The sequence below is a fragment of the Chaetura pelagica genome, unplaced genomic scaffold, assembly GCF_000747805.2.
Source record: "Chaetura pelagica isolate M959 unplaced genomic scaffold, ChaPel_1.0 scaffold412, whole genome shotgun sequence".
NCBI classification, from domain to species: Eukaryota; Metazoa; Chordata; class Aves; order Apodiformes; family Apodidae; genus Chaetura; species Chaetura pelagica.
Window position 1 is genome coordinate 849,634 of NW_009952690.1, and position 10,495 is coordinate 860,128.

The window sequence follows — 10,495 nt, forward strand, 5'->3', positions numbered from 1 at the left end:
CGCTGGGGGGGCCCAGCCTCACCGTGCAGTGGCTGCCCGACGCGGCCCGGTGAGAGGAGGGAAGAGGGGCCTGGAAGGGGTCGGGGGGACGCGGGGTTCCGCTGCTGGTTGGCTCGGTTTGCAAAGCGGGAGCAGGGGCTGAGTGCAGTTGCTTGTGCCACTACTCTGACTCTCTTAACTGCGCCAACTGAGGGATAGAAACCACGCAAGGCAAGAATGGGCTGTGTTAAGACTCCTCCTTCTGAGATTGTAGCACTGTATTTTGCTTACAACTTAAAAAAACCCCTTTGGGTAGGCAGAAGCTTTGAGGAAAAAAGAGGCACGAGTTGATTCTTTACAGAACTGTAGCTCAGTCTAGCAGAAACTGTCGTGAGTTGTGTGTAGAGAAATATTTCTTCGTGTATTGATACAGGAGACTTAGCACTCTTCTATAGTTAACTCTGATCAGAGAAATCTACGTACTAAATTATCTTTTTCTTGATGAGTTTTTTTCCTCAAGTGAGGCAGATTACAATTCTGTAGAAGCTGTAGTATCTGTTTCCTTCTTTTGTTTTGTTTCAAGTCTGAACTTATATTTAAGAGGATATTGTTCTAAGACTTGTGCTTCACATCCTACATCTGTCCCTGCTTGCTGTTGGCTTCATATATCCTAATTTTCCTAATGAAAATTGTGGTCTCGGTGGTTCATTTCTTAAATAATTCTGAAGATGGGGATAGATTCTATTTATGTGCGAGCTACTGTAGGACTTTAATTGTCACAGTAACCGCTCAGGCTTGGTTGAGGGAGTGGATGAGGGTTGGGTCCCTCATCTTGTAAACTGGATGCAGCTAGGTTTTAAAATACCTTGTGTAAAGTTCATGCAATAATCAGAGTACAGTGTCTTTCCTCTTTAGAAGTCTACCTTACAAGTGTGGTTAGATGATCACTTAATTTTGTATACCAGAATGTTTGGGGAAGATGTTGAGAGATGTGAGCCTAGCTAGTTGTGACATGAAGGAAACGAAGTGGGGGTTTGAGGGTGTGGAGCTCTTATGAGGAACACTTCTGCTTGCCTCATATTTTACAGATTGACTTAATATTCAGTTTAAAACCCGGTATTTCCAATTATCCAGTGTCAAAATATGTAAGCCATTTAAGGCAAGGACTGTCTCTTTATATGGCACCTGGCATGATGGGACACCTGTTTCTGATGCAAGTGAGTGTGCATTGTGTGTTTTTTGTTTTGTCTTGTACTTTTCCCCTTCAAAATGTGTGATGGTGCCTTGGAAATGGTGTAGTAGCAGTTTTGATGGTTTATGATTGCCCCAAGGATTCCTACTTGCTTGGGTTCAGACAGCATAATTGGTTTGTTGCTTTCAAGAATGTAGAATTTGCTTGGGTTTAACTGTTCAAATGTTTTCCTTTTAGAGATAAATGCCACTGTCCCTCCAGCCTTTTGCTTGCTGCTAAATGTTGCATTTACCTGCCAGAAGAGAAATTTTATTCCAGTTAGCTAGGATTTGTGCAGTGTTTAAAAATGGACTTCTGAAGTGAAATATAAAAGCATCTAAGTAACTAAGACATGTTTCCACTTGTCCTTAGTATTTTGTTTTATAGAAAGTAGTACTGATTGTTTTCTGAGTTAATACCGTGCAACTGCTAAAGGGATTAAAGACAGAAGGACCTAATAGTGTCACTTTTAGTGGCAAATAATAACTGTCTCTTTCTAGCCAGACTGGCAATGATTACTGACTTAATATGGCCACTCTAGCTTTGCTGGTTCTACCTTTGGCCTGCGTATGTCAGAGTCTAGTTCACTTTATAGGACAAATCTGTTGTAACAAAGGAAAGGATCTCTTACACACAAGTTTGGATCTTGGTAGCTATCAAACTAAGCACTTTTCTTTTATTCCATACATGTATTAGTCTAAACAGACCAGAAGGAAAGGATTATTCTCTACACTGGCTGGTTTTGGGAACACACACATCTGATGAACAGAACCTCCTGGTTATTGCAAGAGTCCAGATTCCCAAAGATGACCAGTTTGATACTTCACAGTATGACAGTGAGAAAGGAGGTGGGCAGTGTATCCATTCTTACGTTGTTTTAGCAGGAGCATTAGTAAGTGTCCTGTCTAATGGTATTCTAACTTTCTGTTACATTATAAAGCTGACATGCTTACCACTTCACACTAATTCTAGATCTGACTGACTCTAGATGTAATAATACTGACTAAACCCAGGAAACTACTACTTCAGAATGTTTTAGGTAACGTGATGATATGCAATTCCTACTAGCATTTCTGTTGGCTCTGTCAGTGGTGGTGAAAACAGATAACCATCTACCTCAAATACAAACTCTTTCAGAATTTTTGTCTTTATCATAAAGGATTGAAAATACCTAGTGTTAATACTGTTGTGCCACATGGTGCTAGTCTTTCATGATCTTTACTGTATTACAATACAGTGCTTACCACTGCCTCTTGGTGTGAAAGAGGTGCACAAAATGCTGTTTGACCGGTTAAAAATAGATGATGTGATAAACTGACCTTCTTCTGACAAATACAGAGTTTGGTGGCTTTGGATCTGTGAGTGGCAAAATTGAAACTGAGATTAAAATTAACCACGAAGGTGAAGTGAACCGTGCACGTTACATGCTACAGAACCCCTGCATTATTGCTACAAAGACTCCTTCTGCTGATGTGTTGGTATTTGACTACGCCAAACATCCCTCAAAACCAGGTGGGTTGGATTCGTTGAATGTAAGTAAAATGCCTCTTGTTGAAGGGCAAGCTTGTATTTAACAAGGAGATTCATTAGGAGGAGAGGTGATGGGCTCTGGAAGTGAAATAAGAAGGCCTATGTCTCTGATGACTTTAGGTGCCTGGTTATGCTTAGTATCATAAGCAGGTCTCCTGAGAAGCAGCGTTCTTCTGTGAGGCTTGTGTATGGAAACAAAGTTATTGGGTGATAAAAGTGCTCTTACAAATTGATGTGCAAGGTGAAGCTAAATGGAAAGTATTTCCTCTCTTTCAGACCCAAGTGGAGAGTGTAATCCTGACCTTAGATTAAGAGGGCACCAGAAGGAAGGCTATGGTTTATCATGGAACTCAAATCTCAGTGGACATCTTCTCAGTGCATCAGATGATCATGTAAAAAACACATCTCTTCCCCTAGTTAAAAACAAACAAACAAACAACTGCTAGTTTATGCTGTAATAGATTAATAGAGAAAAACAGGTTAGGGTAGCTATATATTGTCATGTGGGGAAGCTCTCATGTACTGTTCCTGGTATTTCTAAAGGCTGTCAGTTGACTTAGGGCTGTATCGACAACCAGTTCTTTGTAATGTTTTTGATGAAGTAAGAGCAGAATGTTTTTATAATTACTCACTGGAATAAATTGTATTAACAACCCTTTAAACTGGCTGGAGTCTGAGACCACAAATTTGTAAGATTCAAGAATGAACTGAAATATTAGCTTAAATTTATTTGTGGGCTTTAAAAGTATTAGTTGCTTTTGTGACCTTATAAATAATACTTGGGCCTTAAATTTTCAGAAAACTGATTTACAACTTTGCTCACTTCTCACTTGTGGCATGTTAAGTGTTTCTTTTTGAAAACAAACTGTTTCAGGTGTGTCATTTCTCTATTTATATGTAGGAAGTGATTATTTATTTATTTGTAAGATAATACAGGGTCTGTGCACAAATTACTCTTTACTTGCAGACTATGTGTTTATGGGATATAAGTGCTGGACCCAAAGAAGGCAAAGTTGTCAATGCAAAGGCCATCTTTACTGGGCACTCTGCAGTAGTAGAAGACGTGGCATGGCATCTGCTCCATGAATCCCTCTTTGGATCTGTGGCAGATGACCAGAAGCTTATGATGTGAGTTGGGGTTAAGCGGTTTATGGATAGTGCCTGCTCTGTGCTCTCAGTGGACCAGTCCAGAGCACTTTGTTTAAAAAAAAAACACCAAAAACCAACAGAATTTTGGAGTGGTCTAATGTAGCTCTGTAGTGCAATCAGCCATAGAAATGCTGCAGCTTCGCTGAAAGCTGCATGTCATTTAATGTGTTTACATAATTTGAAAAGAAAACATAATTAATACGTATCAGCTTCCTGGTGCCAACTGCTCATGTACAACAGATGCAAAATCCTGAAAGATTTTTTAATAAAAGTCGTAGCTTCGGACTTAGGTTTAGTAATAATGTAGTATCTTAAACTAATCTGTAGTGTAGTGAAAAAAAATTGGTGAAAATTTGTTTGTTCACTCTCTCCTTGCCTCTCTCTCTCTCTCCCTCAAACCCTTCATTGCAACAGTTGGGACACAAGGTCTAATACCACATCCAAGCCAAGTCATTCTGTAGATGCTCATACAGCCGAGGTCAACTGTCTGTCCTTCAACCCTTACAGTGAGTTCATTCTAGCAACTAGTTCTGCTGACAAGGTATTTATGTGTACACACCTTTTAAGTATTTTAAATTACAGTTCTATATCCATTACAGTAAAAATGGTTTCTTGTTACTTCTCCCAGACAGTGGCTCTCTGGGATCTTCGAAATTTAAAATTGAAGCTCCATTCTTTCGAGTCTCATAAAGATGAAATTTTTCAGGTGGGTGAACTTTTCTCAAAAACAATAGCAAAATCTTTATAAGAGCACGGAGTAGGACAAGAATTTATTGTGGTGACCAACCACAGTAAATAAAAGTCTCTTAAAGAGTGAATTTTGGTTCGACAGTACAAATGGTACCGTATAGTTTCTTTCTGCCTTTCTCCAATTGAAAGCAAATAGTTCACAACATACTGCTAAAAAGATACTGGGAGCCTGCAACTACCCCTCAGTAGGGGTGGAAAGTTTCTCTAAAATGTCCTGCTGCAAAGAGGAGTTGGGTTCAAATGTAATGTTATGAACTCTGCCTACTTAGTAGGTGCAAATAACAGTGAATTTTAGACACATTTCATGATACAGTGAATCTGTAACAGTGAAATAATGTTGGCTGTTCAGTATGAGAAATCTTCAGACTTCTAAGTGCTCCATTTGAACTGTAGGATATTCTCTGTGCTGGAAGAAACTGATTCATTGAGCATAGTTGTTGAAAATTCATGGCCAGGTGCTTACAGTGGTTATTTAGGGTATGTTCTGGAATTCAGTAACTGCTCCAGTCAAGTTGTTTCCTTTCAATAGGTTCACTGGTCTCCTCATAATGAAACAATTCTCGCTTCAAGTGGTACTGATCGTCGGCTTAATGTATGGGATCTAAGGTGAGAGCAATTCCTTTCTTTTAGTATATATGGACAGATGGGAAAAAGGAAAAAAAAAGAAACTGATTCATTGAGCATAGTTGTTGAAAATTCATGGCCAGGTGCTTACAGTGGTTATTTAGGGTATGTTCCGGAATTCAGTAACTGCTCCAGTCAAGTTGTTTCCTTTCAATAGGTTCACTGGTCTCCTCATAATGAAACAATTCTCGCTTCAAGTGGTACTGATCGTCGGCTTAATGTATGGGATCTAAGGTGAGAGCAATTCCTTTCTTTCTTCTAGGTAGACAACAGGGAAAAAAGGAAAAAAAAACAACAGGCTGCAGTCCCACTTTACTTGGTAGATTGGATTTGTGCTGTTCTCTGGCCTTCCTTGCTTAACTTGGACCTGGTCTTTCAGGCATACGGTAGAAACAGAACAGTACTTCTGTCAGGATTTCTTGCTGTTGATAGAATTGTTTTCTGTTGTCTTTAGAAATAAGTGATTTCTACCTCCATGTGCTTAACAAGTTGGACTATTTCAGTAATGATAATGCCAAACAGTTGATGTTTTGTACCTGAGGCTTAGACTTAATTGACAAAAAAGCCAATAGCAAAAGTAAATACTGGAAAGAAAGGCTGTTGACTGTTAAGCTGGTATAGGATGCATTTTCATTATTAATGAAAAGAATAAACTACTTTCTTACAGTAAAATTGGAGAAGAGCAGTCTGCAGAGGATGCAGAAGATGGGCCTCCTGAGCTCCTGGTATGCATTTGTTGATGTTTCAGTCTGATGAGGTGCTGTATGGCAGTATGGTGCCTTATGACTGTGCTACTAAAACTGCAGCAGTTCATAAACCTTTTCACCCCCTGCCCCTGTTTTCAGTCCATTGCTCTAACTGGCAGTAGGCTTCCTCTGTTCAATTCTGAAGACAATTATTTTTTTTCAAAGCTGTCCTGGACATGATTTACACATCTTTTTTATTGAATAGATTTACGGTTTGGCTGTGTGCTTATCGGTACTCTTTTATAACTAAAATGTGTAAGTCAAGGCCTCAAATTGTTTTAGCTTGCATTACACCAATTGGGTCCCTTATAGTTAACCTTATTGATGTAGAAAGTGCAAAGCTTTGTGTTTTGTTTTGCTTCCTTAGGAAACAAACAACTAAAAATGCTTCTACTTTGGTTTACTCATTTCTTGTGTAGCTGTTTAAGTGCTCACGTAATTACATGAGGGAATGTGAATAAAACATGGCTGGATTTCACAGCCTGATGTGATGTGAAGTCACACCAGTTTGAGGATGTCAGTCAGTTGTTGCTATAATAACACAAACTGTTGTCTTAAACACTGTCTTGGCAATTGTGGATGTGTCCATAAGCAGGCAATGGCGTGTGCTGTCTCTCACCTTCTTTACACCTGTATTGTGAATCTCTAGTAGGAAGGTTTTTTTCTTAGTGTAGTCATCAGCATGAGAAATTTAATTTCTGAATCGTGGGTTTTAACAGACTTCTCTCTATAGACAAAATGACTTACTGAAGCTTGTGGGTTTTTTAACAGTTTATTCATGGAGGACACACTGCCAAAATTTCAGACTTCAGTTGGAATCCTAATGAGCCTTGGGTAATCTGTTCTGTATCAGAGGACAACATAATGCAGATATGGCAAATGGTGAGTGTCACAACTGCTCTACAGCTGCTCTGAAGCTTGTATAAATGAAACTGAAATGGCTTATTCTTCTTAGGGCAGCTTGTGCCTTCAGTGGCTGAAAGTAGTCTGTCCCCTGTTCTTGTTACACTCTTGACTGGAGAGTAAGACTTTCAAAAGAAAACAAAGACTAAACTAGTCTGAATGCAGCTGCTAGCTAATTCATGACGCCAGGTCTTAGGCAGTAGTTAATATTAAGAATAAATGTGGCAGTTGCAAACTTATATCCAATACTAGCCAAGACTTCCTCTCCCCCTTGTCTCTGCACAGTGACTGTGAAGCAAGATGCCTTTTAACTCTCTAGTTAGTTCATATTCTTTTACATAACCAGAATTTGATCAGTTAGCTCATAAATGTAGAATAAAGTCACTTGGGAATAGTGTAAGTTAAAAAAATGTAACAGACTTAAATGGGTGTTACAGGTCAGGCTTTTGGTCTTGTTTTATACCTGTTTTTTAACTTGCTTTGTGTGTTCAGACTGTGGTTGAAAGAAGTCCAAGTAAAATGTTCATGGTAAAATAGCTAATGCTTATGCTGCTGAACTAAAACAATTTGAGAAGACAACTGCTGAATTCTGGCCATTGTGTGCACATTCCTAAATGTGGGTGTCCCTCAAGAAAAGGCAGTGATTACGTCCCTGTAAGGAGGGGATGATGTCTGTGCCTTCTTGGTATTATGGTTTTTATATATATAGTGTAGAAGATTGTTAGAAAACAATTGTGCCTACCACTTGTAATGTCATATTTTGTGTCTTTAGGCAGAAAACATTTACAATGATGAAGATCCAGATATAGCAGCAGCTGAACTGGAGAGTCAAGGAACATAACTTTTCTTCCTTAAGGAAATACACTGTAAGAGAATTTGACTACTGTAGAAATGAAAACAAAGACAAACCAAAACCAACTAAAACCAAAAACAACAAAAAAAACCAAACCCAAAACCAAGCACTGGGCAGATGCATTAACATCAAAACATGAATACTCCGAATCAGGCATGAAAAGCTTGTATGGTGAAGTAGTCATGGGATACCCTTGGGCACTTTGAGCTGTTGTATACTGTACAGCAATTAGCTTTTAGGGAAAATAAGAATGACTTAATACCAATGTCTATATTTTCAAACAAGCTTAGTGGGTTTCTGTAAATACAACAGCCAAATTCTCACTCTTCCCACACAGAAAGTGTGGAAAAAAAAAAAAAAGTTTTTATTAATATGTAAAAAGAGCTTTTCACTTTTACACACATTTGGGTTGCCTTTGCATAAATAAAATGTATTAAATAAAACATTGGGTGTGTTTACTATCCATTGACATAAGGTGAACGCCTTATATAATATAATAATAGTGATTTCTCCATGGTGAAACATAGCTCTTAGTTTATAACTTAGCCCACAGTTAAAGGTCTGGGGAGATCAGAGATGTCTTGATGTGGAAAACTTGGAATAGAAGGGTATAGAAAGGGATCTGGGGAGTACATTGGGGTGACCATTCAGACTTCTGTGAAGTTCAAATAAAAATCTTGATCAGACTCAAGTAACTGTTAAGTTGGGTTTTGGTTTTGGGTGGTTTTGTGGGTTTTTTTGAGGTTTTTCTTTATTTCTAGAGTGGCGTTGGTTTCTTGTCTTAGATGCTAAGATGTCAACATGGTCTTGGGTGAACTGGTACTACCTGTGTTCAGTTAGAGCCCTCCTGTAGCTTTCTTTGATTAAAATGTGAGGCAATCAGGCAGGTGTCAGTGCTGTAGTACTGATGAGTGTTCAGCCAAAGCTGGCCCTTCCTAGGACAGAGTTGGCAGTTGTTAGCTGGAATTTGACTCTGGACATCAGTGGTTCAGCATTTTGTTTGTCAGGAAAGTGCTCACCTGTCACTGAGAGCATCCACTTTATTCCAGCATGCCCCTCTGGTCCTCCTCTACAGCAGAGCCTCCCTGCTGTGAGGGAATGGCAACAAAGCTGTGGAGCGAAGGTCTTGCCAACTTTCCTGTGACAGCTAAGGGTTGTTCAGCTGAAAGAGTCTGGGTCTGGTAATGTAGTCATGGTAGGTGTAAGCAGACCAGCTGTTTTCCTTGCTTTTCAGAAAGGGCTCCACAATGATCTCTGAGGGGAACTCTGGATGGTAATCTGATTTGTAAGTGATGCAGCAAATGATAAACATTAAACATACTGAAGTTGGGGATGGTTTTTGGTCAGGTCCACCTTCCTTTTGATGTTTATTTTGACATATGTACCTCTTGAAAAGTAGGAAATTAACAGGTCAGTGGCCTGACTGATTGTCACTGGAAAAACAAAAGTACAAAAGTGCTTCCTGGAGACCTCCTGGCACAGATACAGCTGGGGGAGGTTATTACACAGTTCCTCCTGCTGATTATGCCCTTTAGCACTTACTTCAAGGAGATCTCCTGGCTGCTTTGCGTGGACATATCCAGTGTAGTTTGTTCCTGTTATTAGTGATGTCACCTTTTGTGTATCGGTTATGGTTGGGGTTGTTAAAACTTATGTCATCTTACTGCCTCACTAGCTAGATAGATTAAGAAGAAGGGGTGAGCGGTTGCAGTGCCATTCTTATCGCTCTCCTTACACTGCCTCTTTAATCCCATCTGCTGTTAGCAGGACCTCCCATGTGTTGTAGGCACTGGAGCAGCATGCATAGACTTGTCTCCTTCCACACCTCTTTCCAGAATGGTTCCTCTTAAAGAATCATAGAGAGGTTTACACTGGAAGGGACCTTAAGGATTATCTACTTCCAGCCTCCCTGTATGAGCAGGGACACCTTCCACTGGGCCAGGTTGCTCAAAGCCACAGCCATCCTGGGGAAGAGAGCACCTAGGGATGGAGCATCCACAACTTCCCTTGGAAACCAGTTCTAGTATGTCACCACCCTCACACTGAACAATTTCCTTCTGATCTAAATCTACCCTCTTTTAGTCTTCAGCCACCTCCCCCGCCTCATCCTATCACTACATGCCCTTGTTAGAAGTCCCTCTCCAGCTTCCCTGTAGGAAAGCTTGAATATTCCTCTGGAAGGCTGAGATGCTGTCAGTGGTTGGCAGGTAGGCAGCAGCTGGAGAAGGTGTGCTGAACAGCATGAAAGGTCACAGCTGCTGAAGGACAGCTAGGCCAATTAACCATGCTTTGGCCTAGCTGGCATCCGTGGGTGTAAAAACACTAAAATGCCATGTCCAGGAAGTGGAGATGGATGTGTTCTCTAAGCATGGTTCTGAGCTTGGTTTTGTTTGACGAAATTACAGGGAAGGGTGGGTTTTGCTGCTGCAGGGAGCGAGCTGGCCTGAAACAGCAGTGCAGCTGCCATGCTAGGAGTTGCTGTTCCCAGCTTGATAACCAGCACCAGGAACATCTCAGGCCCCCTCAGGAAGCTGGTGGCTCAGTGTTGGAGGCCCTCATGATAGGCTGGCCTTGGAACTTCAGCTTCTCTGAATTCAGTCCTGTTGAAAATGGGGTCTCCTACAGAAGGCAGAACACTTGCTGTAGCCCTGCCTTGGCTGGCAAGGCCCAGAATGCTATTTGTTCAATTATAAATGCCTAAAGCCATTCTCTTAATTTTTTAATGACCTT

The 10,495-nt window shown here is 40.4% G+C and overlaps 1 protein-coding gene across 1 annotated transcript in view; it reads left to right on the top strand.

Annotated features, from left to right (window-relative positions):
* The window catches only part of RBBP7 (retinoblastoma binding protein 7), a 9,794-nt gene extending 2,041 nt beyond the window's left edge, over window positions 1-7,753 (top strand). The window contains exons 2-12 of the mRNA XM_009993836.1: window positions 17-49; window positions 1,916-2,058; window positions 2,549-2,722; window positions 3,017-3,132; window positions 3,708-3,868; window positions 4,304-4,430; window positions 4,518-4,595; window positions 5,169-5,245; window positions 5,931-5,988; window positions 6,781-6,891; window positions 7,685-7,753. Coding sequence (XP_009992138.1) covers window positions 17-49; window positions 1,916-2,058; window positions 2,549-2,722; window positions 3,017-3,132; window positions 3,708-3,868; window positions 4,304-4,430; window positions 4,518-4,595; window positions 5,169-5,245; window positions 5,931-5,988; window positions 6,781-6,891; window positions 7,685-7,753 — 1,147 coding nt within the window. The remainder of the gene's footprint in view (window positions 1-16; window positions 50-1,915; window positions 2,059-2,548; window positions 2,723-3,016; window positions 3,133-3,707; window positions 3,869-4,303; window positions 4,431-4,517; window positions 4,596-5,168; window positions 5,246-5,930; window positions 5,989-6,780; window positions 6,892-7,684) is intronic.
* The last annotated feature ends 2,742 nt before the right edge of the window (window positions 7,754-10,495 follow it).